The following is a 23,655-nucleotide window of genomic DNA, read 5'->3' as shown; positions in this document are numbered from 1 at the left end:
CCAATTAATATCCTTTGTTTACTTTTGATTTAAAATTTTTTGTCCTATATTAATTTAGCCATACCTGCTTGTTTCCTATTTCTATTTGCTTGGAATATCTGTTGCCATGAGGTGGCAGAAGCTGTGGCTTTTACCATTAGGTGGTGTCTTTGATGGTACGGTGGGTTTCTTAAAGATAGATGGACAGATCATTTTTATTTTTGAGGTAGGGTCTCACTCTAGCCCAGGTGACCTGGAATTTACTATGAGGTCTCAGGGTGGCCTCAAACTCACGGCGATCCTCCTACCTCTGCCTCCCGAGTGCTGGCATTAAAGGCGAGCACCACCATGCCTGGCAGATCATGTTTTCTGATCCAATCTGTTAACCTGTGTCTTTTGATTGGGTAGTTAAGACCATTGAGTTATAATTTAAAGGCATTAGTTAATATTTGTCATGTTGAAAATTTTGTGGTGTTTGTTGTTTCCATGATCATCATTTAATTTATCAACTGTTCTAGTTTTGATTATCATTTTTCCCTCCTATATCCTCTTGAGTTTGTTTATACTTTCAGTGTGAAGTATTATATCCACAATTCTCTGTAAGGCAGGCTTAGTGCTCATATATTCATATAGCTGTGTTTTTATTATGTAAAATTTTTATTTTCCTTCTATTATGAGGAATGATTTTGCTGGTTATTGTAGTTTGGGCTGGCAGCTATGGTCTCTCAACATTTGAAGTACTCCGTTCTTTTTCTTTCTAGCATTTATAGATTCTATTGTTATTCTGATAGGGTTATTTTGTAAAGGATGAATAGTATTTCTCTTCATCTTTTAGGACTCTTTCTTTTTTGTGTTTTATAATTTAACAATAATATGACATGGGGAATTTCTTCTCCAGTCCTAGGTATTTGGTTTCTTAATGCCTCTTCTACCTGGATGGGCTCCTTTTTCATAAGATCTGTATAATTTCCTCTACAATTTTATTATTAAAGATAATTTCTATGCCCTTGACCAATATTTTACCCTTTCTGTATCCATGATTCAAATGTTTGGTCTTTTTAAGGTGTCCCATGTTTATCTCATGTTCTGTTTATGTTTTTTGAAATTGTCATTGATTTTGGTCTCCCAATATATTTCCTCTGCCTTTTATTCAAGTTCTCATATTCTGTCCTCAACATGACTCATTTATTTTTGGGGGAAGGTACTCTTGGGAGCCTATCAACTGACTTATTTCATGCTTTATTTCCACTGAATTTTTATTCAGTATGTCTGTCTCTTTGATGTGTTCCTTTTTTCTTTCTTTTTTGATTTGCTCAATACATTTAATTGAATGCCTTTTCACATTTGGTATTCATTAAGGCATTTCATCATGTTCTACATGAATTCTTTGATTTATTCAACTGTTTATTGCATTTTTTGTTGACTCTCTTCCATTTTGTTTAGCTGTGTATTCATGTCCTTGCTAAGTTTACATATATGCTCATCATGATGTCATTTTGGGATACTTTGCGTGGAGTTTCCTCTAAGTAGTTTTCATTGGAAGCTTCAACTATGGGACTCTCAGTTTGCAATGCCTTTTCCAGCAAATGTGTTTCCTAAAGACAACAAATAATTGCATTTTTCCCCTTTGTAATGCATGTAGCTAGTCTGCAGGGTTTTGTTTTCCTTTTTTTAAAACGGTTATTTATTTGAGAGAAAGAAGTAGGACAGAGTGTAGAGAGAGGAAAAGAAGAGAGCAAGAGACAGATGAGAGAGAGAGGGAGAGAATGGGCATACCATGGCCATCTGCTGTTGCAGATCAGCTTCAGAAGCATACACCACTTTGTGCATCTGGTCTAACATGAGTACTAGGGAACTGAACCCAGGCCACCTGGCGTTGCAACCAAGTATCTTTAACCACTAAGCCATCTTTTTTTTTTTTTTTTTTTTTTTTTTTTTTTATGCGTTCAGGCTATTTGCTTTTAAGGTTTTCATTGTGAGAGGTTTGGCAATTCCCATGCTGTAATTGGTTGTTGTTCTAGCTGGTCGGACTGTCGGCAGTCCTTTAGCTCTTTTCATATTAGTACGAGGGTTTGTGCTGCTTCATTTTGTTGGGCAATATGGATTTCTTCATATGAATCTTTTGTTCATGTATTAATATCATGGAAAATATTAATTTCTTTGCTCTAATGAACAATACTGACTTCCTTTCTCTATGTTTAAAGTTTCATTAAGTATTTTCTTCAGTGTTGGCTTAGTTGCCATAAATTGCTTTAGGTGGTGCTTGTTATGAAATGTTCTCATTTCTTCAACAGTTTTAGACAAAAAAATGCCAGAAATAATAGCCTTCATTAGCAGTAGTTTTTTTTTTTTTCTTTTTAGGGCTTGGAATATATCATTTCTGTGGCTGTTATGGTAGCTGATGAGAGATATGGTGCTGTTTTGACATATTTGCCTTTGTATGAGTTGATATTTTTCCCTTAAAGCTTTTAATATTTTTAATTTCCTTTGTATTTTTGACATTTAACTCTGAGATGCTGTAGAGAAATTCTTATCCATTATACAAATGCTTCCTTTTTTGAGGTCTATATCTTTTTATAAGTTTAGGAAATTTACTATTATAATTTCACCAAATTATACCATGAATTCTTGAATTTTGTCTATGAGCATAAACCAGAACTCTTGGAGGTGTTGGCCATAGATGTATGTATATACATATATACCAATTATTACTATAATTTTCTTCCTTCTTGATACTCTTGCTTCTCACCAGTGATATTTTTACTGTGTATGTGTGTGTGCGTGTGTTAATTGATTTATTCTTTCTTTACCAGCATTTATGCGTGGTTCTTCTACAGAATGTCAGTTTCTTTACTCATTTTTTCTCTGTTCTTTTTTTTTTTTAACTTTATCCTCTAATTGTTTACTGGCTTATCCACTCTACTAACTTTCTTACATAGGTTTTAAATTATTTTTAAATTTTTTTACATCATTCACTTGCTTGAATCTTCTCTGTGGCCATTGACGCTTTTTAAAAACAGAACACTTAAATATTATACTGTCATTTCACTATCTCATTATTATTTTTGGCCTCCAGTATTTAGTAGTTGTGAGCTTAGGAATGGCATAGTGGCCTGGATTTTCATTTCTTCATGTGAATTTTTAGGTTATGTTTTGTACAACTATTGATATGGATGTGTCTGCTAGTTTTTATTTTCCCAATTTTATCATGATTTTGTTTGTTTCTTTTTGGTTTTGTGAGTCTTTCTGGTGATTTTTCTTTGCTTAGGTTTATGTTCCCACTAATTAGAGAAGGAAGCTGACTGCAGTAACATATACAATGACATGTAGTGGAAGATACATAGTTCATTTATATCTCCATAAGGTTCAGAGACAGTGCCACTAAGGTACTGAAGACAAAAGATGTATTTTCTGGGTTTTCAAAAGTATTAGTATTAATAGGGCTGGAGAGATGGCTAAGCGGTTAAGCGCTTGCCTGTGAAGCCTAAGGACCCCGGTTTGAGGCTCGGTTCCCCAGGTCCCACGTTAGCCAGATGCACAAGGGGGCGCATGTGTCTGGAGTTTGTTTGCAGAGGCTGGAAGCCCTGGCGCGCCCATTCTCTCTCTCTCTCCCTCTATCTGTCTTTCTCTCTGTGTCTGTTGCTCTCAAATAAATAAATAAATAAATAAATAAATAAATAAATAAATTTCTTAAAAAGTATTAGTATTAATAATTAGGAGGGAGTAAGAAAAGTGGAAAAAGAAGTAAAATATGAAGGAAAGGGAATAGAATATGTACTTAAAGAACAATTAATAAGAGCATAAATATAAACTAGGAATACTGAAATATAGTGATGAAAACCTATTCAGATGAGATAAAACTAAAACAAAATAACAAGTAATTGAACTATACAAGTATAATAAAATTATAAAACAATACATTATCAGATAAAATGAAACAGAAAATATTATAACCTTAGTCAATGTTTCTTCCTAGTTAAGATGAATGTGGTTCTCTACTCCCTCTGGTGTCTTTGACAGGCTGTGCAGGTATTGGGAAAACTGCCAGGCATAGTAATTTAAACAAGTTAGGGTTGAAGAGATGACTTAGTGGTTAAAGTGCTTGCCTGCAAAGCCATAGGACCCAGGTTTGATTCAGCAGTACACACATAAAGCCAGATGTACAAGGTGACACAAACATCTGGAGGTGGTTTGCAGTTGCTTCAGGCCCTGGTGCACTCATTCTCTCAAATAAATGAAATGAAATAAAATAAAATAATAAAGGTTAGACTGATCCATTCTTACTGGGTAGAGAATTTTCTGTGAGACTCCATTTTATTTAGGAATTACATGAGATAAACCACCTGCCTACAACTTCATGTCTGATGTTCTGTACATTGTATTTTCTACATGAGGCTCTGAGGGGCTGAGGAAAACATACTGGTAGTTATAATTGCTGGGTGTTTTTGTTTTGTTTTGTTTTCCTGGTAGGATCTGGCTTTTTAAAAAAAGTGATATCCTACAGTTCATGTTTGAAAAAAATTGCATACATTCGTGAAACTATGCAGGTTTCAATGCATTTCCCATGTCCCCATGTTGTTGTTTGTCTGGAGAGTGTCACAGTTTATGATGCCTTCCATGTACTCTTAGAGGAGTCACCCCTGGGTCCTCATGGAGAATTGACACAAGAGTGCTACGTCGCACTTCTACTGCAGTCTTCTTAGCCAGTGCCACTCTGGCTGTATCTCTGTCCATACCCAGCCTCATGCATACACTATCACAGTCCAACCACCACTGCATTGCTGTAGAATCCTGCTTAAAACAAGCAGCACAATTCACCTGGGCATATTGGCTACTGCTCCTGGCTGCTTCTCTGTAGAGGGTTTTACATTCACAGTTACCCCTGGATGCTTCTCTATGGAGGCCTTTACATATCACACTGTAGCTTATTTGTTTTTTTTTTCTGCTACTATTAATTCATTTATGTGCTTCTAATATTCTTCAGCTGTTTCCTGCATAGCAATGCACTCTAAGTTTATCTAGTGTTGACTGAGTCACACAGACCTAACCTTGAAGACCTACCTACTTGTTTTTGTCTTTCTTTTATTTAACCTTGCTTTTCTTCTACTTTTTCCCCTTTAACTGACACCTTCCTTTAATTAATTATTTTTTTCTGGATTTGTACTATTTTTAAATTGCATTTATTTATATTTGCAAGGAGAGAGAGAGAAAGAAATAGAATGAGAATGCTCATATCAGGGTCTCTTACTGCTGCAAATAATCTCCAAATGCATGTTCCACTTCATACATAGTTTTAAGTATGTACTTGGGAATTGAAATTTCAAGGTTTCTCACTAAAAAGATTTCCAATAAGTTTGGAAGCAATATCAAAACCAACAGATGTACAAATTGCAATTCTGAAGCACAGCTATTAAAAACAAGACAAGTTATCTTCAGAAGATCAGAAGCTATCAGTTACCAAATACAAAGATACTGAAGTCATTAAAATTCCAGAAAATCACTCCAAAATATACTCCAAAAGTAAGTAATAATTTCAAAGACAGAACCAATAAACAGATGAATAAGCAAGGAACTCAATTCAATAGAATATATACATATTTATATACATATATATGCATATATATATGTATATATATATATATAGTCAATAACATAGATGAAAAATTAAGAAGTAAATTAATATTATTTATATTTTGAGAAAAACAAACAGGAAAGATGAAAATAAAAATTCAACAAATCAAATAAATATATGAAAATATGTTGGAAAATATCTATAGACTAGACTGTGAAGAAGAAATAATATCAGTAATTGAAGGTAATGTCATGAAAATAATTTAAGGCATCAGTAAAATAAATAAATAAACATGCACACAGCATCCATGAATCTAGGGATGTATTCAAGAAACCAGCTGTAAGAATGTAGAGTATTAGCTGAGAATAAACCTAAAAGCATATAGAATTTCTTCAAATAGACATGAACAGAGAAGATACTCTCTAAAACTATCTATAATCATAAAACCAAATATACAGAAAGGAATGAATTTTTTTTAAATGAAGAGAAAGACTACTCATATAAAGTCATGCGTAAGACAGTAACATCAGACCTCTCAAAAGAAAGATTAATACCTCAAACCCTAAAACTAAAAAAACTGTTAACCAAAGCTTCTGTATCCATTTATTTAAAAATAAATAAAGTGAGGACTGGAGGAATGGCTTAGTGGTTAAGGCACTTGACTGCAAAGCCAAAGGGCCCAGGTTTGATTCCCTAGGGCCCATGTAAGCCAGATGCATAAGGTAGTAGTGCATGCATCTGGAGTTTGTTTGTAGTGGCTGGAGGCCCTGGCATGCCCATTCTCTCTTGGCCTCTCTCTGTCTCAAATGAATAAATAAATAAATAATATTTAAAAATAAACATATAAACTGACAGAGAAATAAGGATGGTTTAAGATAAACACAACCTATAGAACCTCATGACCAAATGGCCAATACTGTGGAAGATAAGATACTAAACGCAGTGGAGGAAGGAAAATAGTTCCAATCATGAGAACACATCAAATATTATTTTCATGTGAGAATACATGAATAAAGTAGGAATAATAAAGAATCTATTACATGAAACACAGTAAGCCACGAAACCTCAAATAAAAATAGAGAGATAAAAAGGAAGAAGCAATAGGTAAAATTACATAAATCTACAAATATATGTCACTAGTAATTGTAAATGTAAATGCCTTTGCCAGTCCCACTGACAAACACAAATTAGCTGACTGAGTGAAAAACCAAACTCCCCCAGTTGATTGTCTCCATGAAACACATTTCACTTACAAAGATATTGCCTGTGAGTGAATGAACATAAATAAATTTACCAAGTGCATGGAAGCCATATACCACTTGGCTTTTGTGGTATTTATGTTTACATGGCTGGAGCAAAACACAGTACAGAAAGCAGCTGATGGGAGGAGAGGTCTTTTGAGTTTTTTTTTTTTTTTTTCCTGGCTTATAGTCTTGAGTTGAGGCTTCATTATGGAAGGAAAAGATGGTAGACCAAATTTTGGACATCATTTCCAGCCACAACAGGTAGAAGAACGCAGCAAAAGAGTGAGCTGAATTGGAACAAGAGGAAAGCTGGGCCATGAAACAACAAAGTCCTCTCCTACCACACACCTCCTCCAGCAAGGCTCCACCTCCCAAATGGCCACCAGCTGCGGAATACGCATTGAAAACACATTAGTATATGAGAGACACCCACTCAAAACACCACGACATAGTTACTTTATTATTTTATAAATTTTTCTTCAAACCAATATAATCAAAAGAAGGCTATTGTCATCTGTCCTGAATATTGTTACTCCAAACCTCATACAATAAGCACCACTGAACATTAAAGGAACTGTTAGCCACTATCCTCAATCAAAGAAACTTAAGAGAAAAATGACATCACAGATCAAATTGATTTAACAAATTTACAAAAGATTTCATGTTAAAGCTAATGAATACACAATGTTATTAGCTTCCCATGGAATCTTCTACAAACAACATACCTTTTAGACCATAAAATAAATCTTAAATACAAAGGAATTAAAGTAATTTCACATACCTTATCAACTCATACTTGGGTAAAACTACAAGCAAACATCAAGAAAAATTATAGACATTAAATAATATCTTGAATGAACAGTGAATCACTAACTATACTATTTTGGGTATTAGAAAATTTCTAGAAATGAATTAAATGTAATAACAGTTATCAGAACCTTTGACATAGAACTAAGGTACTTCTAAGAAGAAAGGTTTTAACTATGAGATCTTACCTTTAAAAAATGAAAGAGATTTCAAATAAATAACTTCATGAAGCTCCTCCAAATATTAGGAAAAAAAACAACAACAAGTCAAACTAAAAAGGTACAAGTCAGAAAAAAAATAACAAGTTAGGACAGAAGTTAATAAAATGGAGATTAAAAGTAGAATCAAGAAAAATTAGTTCTTTGAAAAGTTAATGAAACTGAAGGCATTCAGAATCTATTTAAATAGATATGAACAGAGAATTCAACATTCTTCAATATTAAAATCTTTAGCCAAACTACAAAAGGAAACTGAGGAAAGGCTGAAAGTAAAATTATAATGAAAAAGGGTCATTACTGCAGACAGCAAAGAAATAAACAAAATTATTAAGGCATACTGTGAAAGCCTATATTCCACAATACCAGAAAATGTTGAAGAAAGCAATTAATTTTTAGATATACAAGACCTACAAAAATTAAATTACTTAAAGTATATTTACAAAATACTTAAAAATCTGTAATAGGCAGTGATAATGATGAGGTTAAAGTCTCCCTACAAATAAATGCCAAGATCAAAGATTCAATGCCAAAATCTGTCAGGTCTTTAAAAGAAGATCTAAGACAAAGATTTCCCAAATTATTTTATACAATAGAAAGAGAAAGTGAAAACTCACTGAGAAATTCATTGCATGGAGCCACTCAGTAGTGTGTGTGTGTGTGTGTGTGTGTGTGTGTGTGTGTGTGTATGTATATATATACATACATATATATATATATGGAAAGAGAGAGAGAGAGAGAGAGAGAGAAGAAAATTGGAAGGAAGAAGGATCCTAAAGAAAGGGGAGAAGGAGGAATAATGGATGTAAATGGGAATAATAAAGAAAAAAATTACAGATTTTTCTCTCATATGGAATTTTAGATTTAAGTATATATACATATGTGTGTATATGTATATGAAAATACATGAAGATAGAGGGGGACTATCTGTGGGGAGGGATGGGTCTGATCTTAGGAAAGAATGGTGAAGGAGAGGATGGGGAGTTAAGAAATATATGTGCATAAAAGTATAACAACATACATACATCAAAATATCATAAAAATGTGTTATTTTGTAAGTCGACTAAAAGTTTGCAAGTGTTTTAGCAGTTTTATTTAAAGTTTACATGTATGTAGCTAAGTTAGATTGAGGATGTGTGAGATAACATTTTATTAGGCCTGGCACAGAACTACCTCCCAGAATAAGCTTCATAAGCTCTTCTTGGTGAATTTATATCTTGATTTAATTCCTCTTTCATAAGTGTTGCTCTCAAAATTCCAATAGCTGTGTAATTCATGTGGATAATTGGGAATGTCTATTCCTGTGAACTTACAGAAATTTGAGTATGGGAAAAGGGACCTCAAAAGCTAAATGTAAAGGTGGCTTGTGACTTCTGTCAACTAGAGTATGGATTGGTTGTCACTTGAGAGCACCTGCAGAGTTAGAACTGTACACCTGATTAAAATGTATGATAAAAAGGTTACCTTTTACAATCTTAAATCAGTATTTATCTTATGATATAATAATGTCTTCTACACACACACACACACACACACACACACACACACATACACACACCCCTATATGAAAGAAAGACCCTTTTTTATCTCCAGTTTTACCTTAAAAGCAATATGTAAAAAAAAAAAAAAAAAAGTGAGACAGTTGTGATGAATGAAGGAACCAGCCAGGTGATAGTTTGTTGTTGTTGTTGAAAGGAATATGTTGCTATGGCAATTTTGCAAGGTGCTCTTTGCATAGAAACGTCTATTATATTACTGACTCATTCAATAAGAACAAAGAGAATGGTAGAATAGCAGAGAACAGTTGCACAACATAAAATTAAAATTTTTCAATAATGGATATATATTACTTGTAATATTAAGAAATAACTTTTTTTTTTCATTAGCAAAATAAACGTACTAAACATTACTCTTATCTAGCCCTATCATTGCAACAATTATCATCATTATATCTCAAGATATAACAAAAAAGACTATTGTCAGTAATGAAGCTTTGATTTGGTTCTTTCTAAATTGACCCAACTTTTCTTTATGTCCTCACATACACAACTTCACCATTGCCAAGTTTATTATCCTATAGTGGCCTACAATATATATATATATTTTACAAATCTTTCATGATTATCTTTGGATTATCTCATGCACTTCTCAGTTATAACTTCATTTCTTTTTCACATATTCTACAAGATGTGCAAGACTCAATGTGGCTTCTCTACTACTAGAGACAGATATGATTCCTTTCATGTTTCTTGAGATCCTAGGTTTTGTTTTTTATATTACTAATCACTTCTTAAATATTTGGTGACAACTTAGCTATATATTTTGAAATGTTAATTTCTTCATGACTTATTTCCCTTACTTGTGAAATAAAATATTAGATTAAAATAGATTCATAATAATTCATCATATGCCTTATGGTTCTCAAACATTCACTTATACCATTTGCAGCCCCATATAATATTGAAACAAATGTTGATAGATAGTTCACAAGCTTTTTTTTAGAAAAATAAGCTTAAGTCAGATTTATCCCATGAGGCATAGTTAACCAAACCTAAGAGCATACTATAATTTCTGGGTGTGTTTCCCGTGCTATGTTCTAAGAGAATTTGAAAAGGAATTTCTATTCCTAACCTCAAAGGGCTAAAGCTTCTCCTAAAATATGTCTTCACCAGATATTACCCTAGTTAATTGCCATCAATAGTGATGGGTGATTTTGACTTTGTTTCATCTTTCCCAGAACTTTTCACATTATTTTCATTTTAGCATGCAGTCAGTCTCTCAATATTTAAAATTTCAGAGGGATGGTTCTCTTAGTATAGCAGATCATTCTGTCCATGCCATAAACCAGGAAAAACCCTCTGTCATTTTCCTCTATGTTTCTTAATATAACCAATTTACATGTGATAGTTTGCTTGCATTTCTCCTCCTCTTCCTCCACCTCCTCCTCTTTCTTGATATACTACAGAAGGAGGTATATGTAAATGCTATATGATTTAATCTTGGTGAAATGATTATCAGTTGTGTGTTGTTGTGTGGGATGTTTTAATGTAAACACACTTTTTTAGAAATTTCTGCATTCTTTTCGAATCTATTATAAAACTTGTAGCGTCCTGGAAGAAAAATCAATGAAAGTACTGATACCCAATTTACTGAATTATGGCTAAGTTGATATTTTGCTTAAGTAAGAAATTAAGTGGGGTAAGAGAATTGCTTCATTTGACTTTTCCACAAAGTGTTTTCATTCACCTTTTTTTTCTAGAATTAATTATCATTTTCAGAATGCTCCCTAGCATATTCAACACTTCGACTCACTAGGCATGAACACTTAATAAACTGAAGACCTAAACATAGAATATTTATGAAAATGTCACATAAAGCATTGTCTCACTATTACTGCATTTACTTTCAAACCCTTGTAGAAAGGGAACCAGAACTCTATCTGTAGGTGTACCTCTAAAAGCAAAGTCCTTTACGGAGAATACTTATGTCATTATATTTACTCAAAGCCCATCTGATGATTTCTTTTTATTTATAGCCTTAACCTATTTTTATACATTAACCTATTTTCCCTTAACAAGAATGGTTGAAACTTCAAATCAAGCTCTGTGGTTTGTTCCCTCTTTATGCCAGTATTTCAACGTGTGTGTGTGTGTGTGTGTGTGTGTGTGTGTGTGTGTGTAATTTATTTGGGAGAGAGAGTGAGAAACAGACAAAGAGAGGAAGAGAGAGAGAGAGAGAGAATGGGTGCACCAGGGATCTCTAGCCACTGCAGCAAACTCTAGATGCATGCACCAACTTGTGCATCCGGATTTATGTGGGTACTGGGGAATTGAACTCCAGTCCTTAGGCTTTTTAGGAAAGTGCCTTAACCAGTGAGTCTCTTTCCTGCCTTAAATCAATACTTTTTCCTGAATTAAGTATTCTACATAAAAATTCTTTACGTGCCTACTGTTTATAAACAGAATATTTATCTGTCTGGCTCTGTATTCACTAATACAGAGTGGGTCTGCCTAGAAAACATAAATTTGAATGCACATTTCAGCATTTTGGGAACATGCTAAACACTCAGTAACAACAAATCTTCAGAAGAACTGTGACATATTTGTCTGGGCGATTCTGCTACAAGGTAGTTTGTCTACTATCAAAATAAAATGCAGCTTAATTTAGATGTGATGGTGTATGCCTACAATACCAGCAGTTTGGAGATTATTTTTCAGAATTAGTCTCCAACTTATTGATATCGTAATTATGTGTGATCATTACATTGCTGAATCTTTATTTGAAAGTATGGATTTTCACCCCCACACAAAATCCATTCTATCCCCCACAGTAATATGAGAGCTGCTCATCAGAAAGATTAGGTCATGCTACACCTCATATTTGGATGATTATTTTATGCATGGTTTATTTCCTGATATAGCCTTTCTCTATTTTTCTTCTATTTTCTCCAGATAATATTTCTTTCTCCTTCTATGTACAAGAGCTCAAGAAATTCAAAAGACTTTACAAAGTAGAGAAGACATATTTATCACATTTAATTTACCACCTATTTGAAGGTGTGTGTGTGTGTGATATATAAAATATGCAGGGTTGTTAAAGAAACCATTCCTTTAGGTTCTAATGACAGGTTTGACTTATGCCTTCCTCAACTCCAAATAACTGAGCCTGGTATGGGAGCTGAGCCAGAACAGAGCTAAATGTCAGAGAAGTCATAGCCTATGTTTCTCCAACTCCTTTGTTCTAGGCCATGCTGGACACACTTTGATATCTGATTCACAAGGGAAAGATGGTTATCATGTGTTTCTATAGTGACTTGAACAAAACTGTGTGCAACTTTTTCCCATCTTTGTTGGGATCTCAGTGAAGAGGTATATCTTCTATTTGTATAATCTTAGTAATGGATAATTCTGATTCTACCAATTTAGTCTTTTATTTTTTTAATTGTAAGTAAACAACTATCATAACTATCATAGAGAACCTAAAAAAGAAGTATGGTATACTAGTAAAGGCCTTCTGAAATTGTAATGGTAGTTATTATTAATGACTAAAAAAAAGAATGCTTGAATTTCACATGTGGTCTACTATTTGAAGTAGGTAAGAGACCTTCAAATATTTTGGGACAGTTATGATTGCTATCTTTTTTGTGGTGATAACATTTTAAAGACAACTTGAAAAAAATTAAATAAAATTATGACTACAAAATAGTTTTGGAAGTTGAATTTAATATGTAAAAATTTTAGAATAGTGTACTTGCTTATGAAGCAGAAAACAGAAAGAAAGCACTGCAATTACCACTCCACCTCTGTCAGGAACAAGAGGAAGTATAGTTGTTTCTCAGAATTTTCTTACTCTCCACATCCTATTTTCATTCCTTGGTTTTATGACAGAGGATCCAAATATATGATGAATATTCCAAGAACCCCACCAGAAGAGTGTCTTCTTTGTGCACTGCCTTTACATTATTATCTTACTCTGTTCTGTGCTCTGCTAAACACAGCTGGGTGCAAACTGTCATGTTGAAAACTTTTTGAATATTTTTTTACCTCTCTTCTGAACATAGTAGTACTAAAAGGATGGACTATGGCATTGTGTAAAATGACTTTGATGGTGGGGTTATGTCTGCTAATGATATAAGGGTGAATTAATAGTATTTACATAGTCCATCAAATGGTATACAAGTTGATCTCAATGTTCTTTCTGCCTTGAAGATAGATGTTGCCTAGGGCACACTATAGCTGGGACCTATATGTGTGTAAAAATAAAAGCAATATAAACTGTGAATGGTGGTATAGGCCTATAGGTGTAGAACGTGGGAGTCAGAGTCAGGAGGTTTTCTCCAAGTTCAAAAGCAGCCTGGTCTATGTGGTCTAATGATTCCAGGCAAGTCATACCTATATAGTGAGAACTATTTCTCAAAGGAGAGAAAGAAATATAAAAATTAAACATAATATGTAAAAGAAAATGCAAGATGGGCTGGGGAGATTACTAAGTGGTTAAGGCATTTGCTTGAAAAACCTAATGATCCAGGTTTGATATATACCCACAGGCACAAAGTGGTACATGCATCTGGAGTTTGGTTGCAGTGGCTGCAGGCCTTGATGTGCCTATTCTCTCTCTCTCTCTCTCTTTCTGTCTCTGTGTCTCATGCTTGTCTCTCTGTCTTTTTCTGCTTGCAAATAAAAAAATAAATAAAACCGCCAGGCATGGTGGCACACGCCTTTAATCCCAGCACTCAGAAGGCAGAGGTAGGAGGGTCACCATGAGTTCTAGGCCACCCTGAGACAACATAGTGAATTCCAGGTCAGCCTGAGCTAGAGTGAGACCCTACCTTGAAAAACCAATAAAATAAAATAAAATAAAAATAAATAAATAAATAAAATGTATTAAAAAATTTAAAGATAATGAGAATTACATTTCCTGGCTCAACATTTTTTAATGTGTGGTATCAGACAACCATCTACATACATATCACTAAATAGATTATGGAAATAATACCTATCTATGGTTAATTAACTATGATATACAAAAAATGGAGTGTTTGTTTCTTTGAGAGCTGTCATTTTTTACATTGAAAATGCAATAGTATTGGGCATCTAGCATTCATTTCTGTATGTATAAAAATTAGACATATACATATAAATAATATGTGTATAAGAATATTTTATACCAATTTTCACATCTGAAAAATTATGTGTGAATGTGTGTGCGTGTATGTGTTTTATTTTATTTTATTTTATTTTTTTTGAGATAGGGTCTCACTCTAGCCCAGGCTGACCTGCAACTAACTATGAAGTCTCACGATGGCCTTGAACTCACAGTGATCCTCCTACCTTTGCCTGCCGACTGCTGGGATTAAAGATGTGTGCCACAACTCCCGGCTCTGTTATGTATATTTCCATATTCTATTTAATTGTAATTTTGTGGCTGTTTCGTCTCTCATTCTGGATAGGATTTCAGAGGGCTAGATGAACAGATGGCTTAAATTTAAAATCTCTGTGCCTTACGACCTCTCTCCTTTACTCACTGTTTTATTTCACATTATTTGGATATTGCTGATTCAATTCTGGCACATTGGTAACTTTATGGTAGAAAGGAAAGACCATGCAAGCACATTGCTGCAGCATAATGATGATGTTATATTATAAAACAGCTTGAGGCACATGGAAAAATTATAAAAATACAGGAATGACAAGAAACTACATACTTCCAAGTTGCAAAGCAAACACTGTGCACTGCGCTAATAATTATTATTGTTTCTTAGATGGGGCACACTGAGAGGAGCACAAGGGAAGAAAGAAAAATTTTGGGTATGTTACGCTTTCAATTTGAAGTCCTTCCATGAGGCCAGTCATCTGTTCTTCCTCTTCCCGCGGCACAAATTGTTGCATCCTAAATGATGAACACTGTCCATACACTGGTGCTTTGATAACACAAAGTTAATTACAATCATGCATATTTAGGACAAAAAATATTCTCAAGTCTGATTTTTCATATTGTAAAAGAAGGATACAAATTGAGACTCAATAGGACAACTGTTGTTCTATTATCGATGTTAAAGTAACGCTTGGACTTTCTTCATATATGTATTCATCACAATTAGCTGGAGGTCTTTGCTGTATTAGTATCATGTATTGATTATAACCATATATATATATACATATATATATGTACATATATATATATATATGTATGTATGTATATAATACATATATATATATATGCATATGTCCTATAAGCTAAAAGGGATTTTTGGCACTTATAACATATACTACTAGATATATGACTCATCAGAATGATTCTTAGTAGATTTCTTTACAAAATACTAACAAATATCAACTGCTAAAGGATCTTGCTGTACTTGATATCTACCTGGTTTATCTATGAAGATATGCTTTCAAACAAAATGATTCTCTTTTATACCTAAATAAGCTTTAAAAATATTTCCCTCATGGCTAGAGACCCTGGTATACCCATTCTCTCTCTCTCTCTCTCTCTCTCTCTCTCTCTCTCTCTCTCTCTCTCTCTCTCTGATTGCAAATGAATAAAAAGTTAAAAATTTCAAATGAAACTTTATTTTATACATAAGGGCAAAATTTATCTCTATTGTAATCTTGGGAAATAATAATTTCAGTAAATTTGTAGTACTGTTTAAAATCATACATTTTCACTTCCTTTTCCTTTTTCTACTGAGTGTACCCATCTTAGGTTAGTATGAAATTTCCCTTACTGACTATGGAATCCAGGGATAAAGCATTAACAAATGCACAGTGGGATATAAATGCTCATTGAATGAGTCCAGAAATAACAATCACATTATATCTTCAGGAAAAAAAAAACAAATCATCAAGTCAACAAAATAATTTTCTTATGCAAAACTTGTGATAAAATTAAAATATATAATGTTGAGTGCCATTAAATCTTTTTGGAAACAACTGTGAAGCATCTGACATTATGTCACCTGTATACACACACACACACACACACACACACACACACACACACACACGAGCCAGCACCTGGGTCAGAAGAAAACCTGCTTAAATGATACCCATTCAAATCAACAGCAGGAATGACAATGCCAAATACAGTATAACTTCTGCACATCTACATAATTCACGGGATGTGATTTTAATTGAGGCAAGCTTTTCTCAATAGTAACAGCGTACATCTTGTACTGAGAGATGGAAAACTTATTACTTTTCCTCACTTACATAGAAGACACAGGTAGTTGCCTCCTTGTCCAAGGAAAGAAAAAAAAGTTTTATTCCAGTAAGATGAGGCAGAAAGTGTCCTATATTCTCGCCCTAGCCTTCGGGAATATCAATATTTCTGTACAATGGCTAGATAAACTCTAGATAGTGTTTTTTAATACTGGGGTTTGTCCCTCTGTCATGAAAACAGTAAGGGAGATTACACCCTGCCATCTAGAACTTAAATCAGGACCTTGTCTGCTGTCTAACTCTTTGACTCATCTGGGAAAATAAGAGATAAGCGACGTTTTATTATACCCATAGATCTAATCAATTCACTAGACAAATGGCTATAGATTTTATTGCTGGGGTATATGAAGAGTACTATTTCTAGAACCGAAGGCAAACATTTCTCATTATATTATGTGTATTTTGAATTGTCAAGAGTAAGACTTTGAGAAATCATCCAGAAAGATAAATCTAGCTTTTACTTTTATATCTACATAAAGATGTTTAAAATATTTTCAAATAGCCCTATGACATAAACCTATTTTGTATCAAAATCATTGGATGGCTTCCAGTTTGGAATAAAATATAACAGATAACAATAACTCAGAAATTTTACTAAGTAGAAAACAACAGCATGATTCCTCAAGCTTATGTTTTGTTGGAAAAATTAGGGATCTGAATCAATCTGTACCTACTTTTATAATTGGGAATATTGGGTAGGTTTGCATTCAATTGCTTTTATAATAGGATAAGGTCTAAGAGAATGTGAATTCACTTGAATTGGAATCTACAGGAACCCAATGCATGCAGCAATTTCTTCTCAGGGGATAATCCCTGAGAACCAGAATGGAGTGATAAACTAAGAGGGAAAAATGGAAGGATAGGACAAAACACACAGCTTTTTAGAGTCCTATGAACAGAACAGAACAAATATAAGGTCTTGAAGTCTTTTGAAAACAGAATTTGATACAACTTCTCCCATCTCTGACCTAATTTAATTTTTACTATACCATAATAACCAGTCTCTCATTATGTTTTCTCTAGATTATAAAAGGCTAAACTTTTGTAGACCAATACCAGCGTTTTCATTTAGCATAAAAATAAAATCCAGCATATATTTAAAATTGAGACAAATGAGGAAAAATGACCAGTGAGAAATGTGCTATCAATACAAACAATATATGTTTCTTGAGAAGAAAGTTTTAAAATAGCTACCATGAAACAATGTATAAAAAATGGATGAAAATAGAGAATTTCAAGGACAAAAAGTGAACTTTTGAATTTGGGAATGTCATACCTCACTTGTATGGGTTAAATAACACAAAGAATGAATGAAATCCAATATGACACATCCACATTGTAATACACAGGAGAAAAGGGAATGGAATGAGCAACAAACAAATCCAGAGTATCATGAAGAGATGAGTGAGGTATAATCAAATATGATTCAGTCTAAGAAGGATAAGAGACAAAGTGAATAAGACAAAATTCATATTTGAGCCCTTTATGACCAGATTTTAAAAAAACTAAATGATATTAACTCCAGTTCAGGAATTTTCATAAATTCTAGTCAAGAGTAATCATGAAAATTACCCCCAGGAATTTTGTGATCAAATAGTGGAAAAGAAAAATTCAGATAGATACATTTTAATATTATGCAAAAGTCTCAGAAAATAATGTCAAGAAATGAGTGACATTAATGTAGAAAAAGAAGGTAAAATACCAATAAAGCAACAATAGTAAGGTGCTTAGTGAGTGAAATAATAGAAATAATGATAATGATGATATACTTGCCCATTTAGAATTTTGTGCCTTATGTCAGTTTTCTTTGATATGAAAACAAAATTAAAACATTTTCAGACATTTGGGCATAGTGGTCCATGCCTTTAATCCCAGTACTCAGGAGGCAGAGGCATGAAGATCACTATAAGTTCAAAGCCAGTCTATCACTATGAGTTCAAAGCCAGTCTGAGACTGCATAATGAATTCCAGGTCAGCCTGGACTAGACTAAAACCATACCTCAAAAAAAAAAAAAATCAAAAAAAGGAAAAACAAAACCTTTCAGACACCCCATAACTTAAATAATATTTATAAAAATATAAAGTCAAAATTGCACAAAAGAATCAATGAATACTTTACATTTTACTCAGCATCTTAAAGTGAGAACAGCTAACTGTGATATAGAAGAATGGAAACACTATAAGATGGTTTACTGTAATGCTATAGCAGTAACATGTATTGAGGCTCATGTGTTCTCAGGAAACATATGAAATATTTGAAAAATTATGCCAATCTTTATGTTCAATAAATTCATAAGATTGAAATTATATAGATTATACTATGTCATAAAAATTGTTATTTATGGGCTGGAGAGATGGCTTAGCGGTTAGGCGCTTGCCTGTGAAGCCTAAGGACCCCGGTTCGAGGCTCGGTTCTCCAGGTCCCACGTTAGCCAGATGCACAAGGGGGCGCACGCGTCTAGAGTTTGTTTGCAGAGGCTGGAAGCCCTGGCGCGCCCATTCTCTCTCTCTCCCTCTATCTGTCTTTCTCTCTGTGTCTCTCGCTCTCAAATAAATAAATAAATAAAAATTTAAAAAATGTTATTTAGTTAGAGAATTATAGATATCAATGTAAGATTAGCGTATTAAAACAAGTTTTAAATCTGCTTTTAAGAAGATAATTGACACACTATGAATAGAAGAAAATATATAGAGATAGAACAGCAACTAACAGAAAGGCATGTAAAGATGTAATAAATATGTAACAAAATGAACAGCTGATTCTTTGAAAATATTTTTTCAGGAAGACTAGAAGAAAAAAGAAATTGAAAGGGATACTGCTTAATACTGAGTAAATGATAGAATATGATGGCAATTATGCAATACAATGTTAGCTATCTGATATGAAATGTGCATTGTCTATCCCTGGGCAACACAACAAACACAACATGAAAGTAGAAAGACTCTAGTTATTGAATGATGTGACAAACATGGACATATTAAAAACTCTTAAAAAGAAACTGGCTTTCACTAGTTGATTTACTCAAACATTGAAGAAACAAATAAAATCAATGTTACATTAAACTCTTTTAGGGACAAAAAATGAGGAAGAATCCCCAAGTTATTTTAGGATCTGGCATATTAGCAACAACAAAACTTGACAAGAGTAATGCAAGAAAAGAAAGTGTCAGGCCAGTATCTTTTATGAACATAAACTTCTAAATATAAAATTAAGGAAGACATTAAAAGGATACTACATATTAACCAAGTGAGGTTTATTTCAGTAACAGAAGATTGTTTCAAATACAAAAATCCATCTATGTAAATTATACTTCACAAAATACATGCAAAGATAATTTGAAATTTTCAAAGTAATGAAGTCTCACAGTTGTCTTAAATTGCATGCAAAAGAAAGTTCAATAAAAATGCCAACCAATATTATAAACTACCTCTATAAAGAAAATATTTTCAGGTGAAGTAGAACATGCATTTCATCCAGCACTCTGGAGACAGAAGTAAGAAGATCATTGTGAGTTCAAGGTTAGCCTGGGACTATATAGTGAATCCGTGTCAGCCTGGGCTAGAGCAGAAACCTACCTTGAAAAAAGACAATATTATGAGATAGAAAGGGCAAGCTAGACTATCCATATATCTGTCATATATCCGTATATCTATCTATACATTATTTATTTCTATAACCAGAAAGGAATTTAGCATGGACTCATCTGTCAAATATGTGAAGTTTTACTTACAAATATGTAGAAAGACAAATGTGACAATAAAATGTTAAACCAAAATCATTGATTGACACTTCTCAGAAGAGGAAATAACAATTAGGCAACAGCTATTTGAATAGAAGATCAACATTATTCATCTTTTGGTGAATCCAAATTAAAATCATAATAAGATATCACCACATATACCCTAGGATGGCGAAATTAGAATAACTGATAATCCGATACGTGAGTCAGAATGTAGTAGGAATGGAGATCTCAGGGTACTGATGGATGCGTACTTATGTTCATTGTTTATCAACAGGAGAATGAATAAGCAAATTGTACATAGACACATAATTAAAGTGCACAGTGAAATGAATTAATTAATTACATATTCCCAAACATGAATGAATCTCACAGGCATTTGAATTAGAAGAACCAGACACCTAAAAGGACATACTGCATCATTTCATTGCTCTAAGAATCAACCAGAGGCAGACCGGAGGGACAAGACAGAGTGGACATTGACAGCATTGTGACATGGGAGATGTTCTAGGCTGTTATAAATGACCTGTATCATGCATGTAGGAACATAGGACACAAGAATAAACTTCATTAACTCATCTACAAATCCATTAAATTGTACAGTTAAGGTTAATATATTTTACAGATGGAATTGCATCACATAGCTCAATGAAAGGTTTTAATAATTATGTACAAATAAATTCAATTTTTAAAAGGAAAAATGACATTAGGAAGGAAAAAAATGAATAAACAAAAGACATGTTCTAAGTTGCCTTTTCTCAGTCTTAATTTACAAAGTCACACTCTTTGTAGTTATTTTTCCTTTCTTGAAAATAAATTGTTAGGTATAATTAGCATATAGATTTGTATTTGCCAAAAATATCTTCATATAGTCTTCTTAAATTAATACAATAAGTAATGTATTATTTAAATGGAATGACCTATAATGCTAAAGATCATAATTTAAAATATTAATTTTCCTAAAAATCTGTCTTGTCTTGTGACTGATCTTAATTGGCTTTTTTCGTCTAGTCTCTGGAAGGTATGTGTGTATGTGTGTGTTTATGTGTGCATGTGTTATAATTATATCTCGGTAGTATACACGTTGGAGCTGACTACAACAAGTGAAAACTGAAATTTAGCTCATTGCTGCATAAACTCACACACATATTACTGCTGTCTTGCTTCCAGCTACTCAAAGCTCATTCCTTCTTTGAAGTGGCACACTGAATTTAAAAGTTCAGAAGCATCCTTGAAAGGGCTACTTTCCAGTGTCAGGGTAGATTGAGGAAACAGCCAAATCTTAAGAAATGCTGCTAACTGACCATTTCTTAAAGCTGTTGTTGGTCATGGCGGTTTCTAAAGCTAAAGGTAACTGCCCTCTCACACATAGTAGACAAACACAAAGGCTTAACAAAGCATATGTGTGGAGAATGTCCGTGACATATGCCCTGGCAAGGGAGCCTAGTGTGGCAGCTGCGGTGGTCAAGAGTTTAATCTTGGCTTCTCCACTGCATTTAGTTGTGGTCAATAAATTCCCCTCTATGTGCCTCATTAGTCTCCATGAAGCTCTCTGCATACTCCATTAGTACTTATTTTATTTTTCACAGTGGACATTTTCACTGAAGTGTTAGATCTAGGTGACATTCTGAATCGATCCTAACTTTATAACTATCCCCAAAATTCAAAAAGGGATAAAAGAAAAATAAATCCAACTAAGAGGTTACTTTTTGGAGTTTTATCAAATACTTTCTCTATTTTCTATCAGTAAGACATGGTAATGCATGTCTTACAGTTCTGGTACTGTAATAGACGTATAAGTGGGAATATTTGAGTTCAAGACTAACCTCATCTACTGAGTGAGAGTGAGACCAGTATATAGTACTGAGTGAATTCTACTTTACATGATCCTAACTCAAAAAAAATGTAAATAAGGCACCAGAAAATTCAAACAGGAATAAAGTGCAAGCTGGTTTCATAACACTGTCTTTACTTTCTCAAATTCATCTGTCTCTTACCAGAGGAGGTAATCTAATCAGAATATAAATTTTCTGCTGGGAGCAGTTCAATGGCTGGTTGTCATATTCACCTCATTTTGCCTCCATCTTTTGATATAATCATCACAACTTATTTACTTCAATAAATTACTTCATGTTTTTGTGTTTATGACCCTTTAGCAGGATGCCCTGACCGCCCCCACCCCCAGTGTAATCTGATCAGTTTGTACTGAGACTTTACTATGCATCTCACATGGTAATTCTTTCACATCTTTCCTCAACTACCCTAAGTGAGAAGTATCCATGCTGGTTCCCATAGCACTCACTCTATGCACTTTTCTACCGGGACACTTGTTTTATTTTGGCTGTTTTTCACTAGGTCATAAATTACCAGAACACAGAATAATAAATTAGTAATATTATCTCTTTTTGGTCTCTGATGTTTAGCACAAAGTTGGTCACATAGTAAATATCCATCATTATGAAGCACATTGCTAAGTTGTATCAATGATGGCTAGTGTCAGCATATGCACATATATGAATATTAATGTAATATAAGTAATATAAATATTTGATTATTGTTTAGAAAATGTCTACTTCTAATAAACACAGTATTAAAAGACACAGGGAATCCAAGCTGCATATGAGTGCTTTTATGCTTTTATAGATTGGATTAAAAATATCAAAGTATGATATTCAACATTTTGTTCTTTTTATTTTCCCCACAGATAGTTGCAAATTCCTGGGGAAAGTCATGGGGAGAGAATGGATATTTTAGGATCCTTCGAGGAGTAAATGAATCTGACATTGAAAAGTTGATTATCGCTGCTTGGGGCCAACTGACAAGTTCAGATGAACCATAGCTATTAAATTTCCATAAGGTCATGCATTTAAGAAACTGCATGACTGAGTTATCTTGTGAGGTTCTCCTTCAAGGTGGCGACTTTTCCTCTTCATTGCACATAGACTGTTCTCTGTTCTTCTGCTGTCTTTACATTATTGACTATGTAAAAACATTAATAAAGGAAAGAGTTGCTAAATAACTTTGAAGTTCCAACGTTGTGTTCATTTTTCTTGTGCAATAGTGTCCTTTTACATTTAATTATTCATACTGTGATGGAATTTGAATTAAAATTTCTTGCCATACACTCATAAAAATGATGTGGTTCTGTACTGGGCCAAAAAGCACTTCTTACAACAAAAGGCAAATTGGAAAATGACTTATGTGTCATCTCTATGATATTCCTTTCTTCATAATAATGCTCTTTATGTTTATATATTGTTGTTGTTGACTTGTTATTTATTTTTTTCCAGATAGGGTTTCACTCTAGCCCAGGCCGACCTGGAACTCCCTCTACCTCATGGCAATCCTACCTCTGCCTCTCAACTCTGGGATTAAAGA

At 33.6% G+C, this 23,655-nt stretch overlaps 1 protein-coding gene across 5 annotated transcripts in view; it reads left to right on the top strand.

Moving 5' to 3' along the window:
* Tinag (tubulointerstitial nephritis antigen) overlaps nt 1–23,296 on the top strand; it is a 69,957-nt gene extending 46,661 nt beyond the window's left edge. For 4 of the 5 annotated variants that reach the window (XM_045157209.1, XM_045157206.1, XM_004668204.3 and 1 more), the window contains 2 exons: nt 15,079–15,124; nt 22,982–23,296. In XM_045157209.1, the coding sequence (XP_045013144.1) occupies nt 15,079–15,124; nt 22,982–23,116 (181 nt within the window). In that variant the 3' untranslated portion in view covers nt 23,117–23,296. The remainder of the gene's footprint in view (nt 1–15,078; nt 15,125–22,981) is intronic. The other variant, XM_045157207.1, reaches the window with a different exon arrangement.
* The last annotated feature ends 359 nt before the right edge of the window (nt 23,297–23,655 follow it).

This window comes from Jaculus jaculus, chromosome 8, assembly GCF_020740685.1.
Source record: "Jaculus jaculus isolate mJacJac1 chromosome 8, mJacJac1.mat.Y.cur, whole genome shotgun sequence".
In the NCBI taxonomy this organism is placed as follows: Eukaryota; Metazoa; Chordata; class Mammalia; order Rodentia; family Dipodidae; genus Jaculus; species Jaculus jaculus.
Note: the sequence above shows the minus strand (reverse complement) of the source record. Positions and strands in the feature narration are given on the sequence as shown.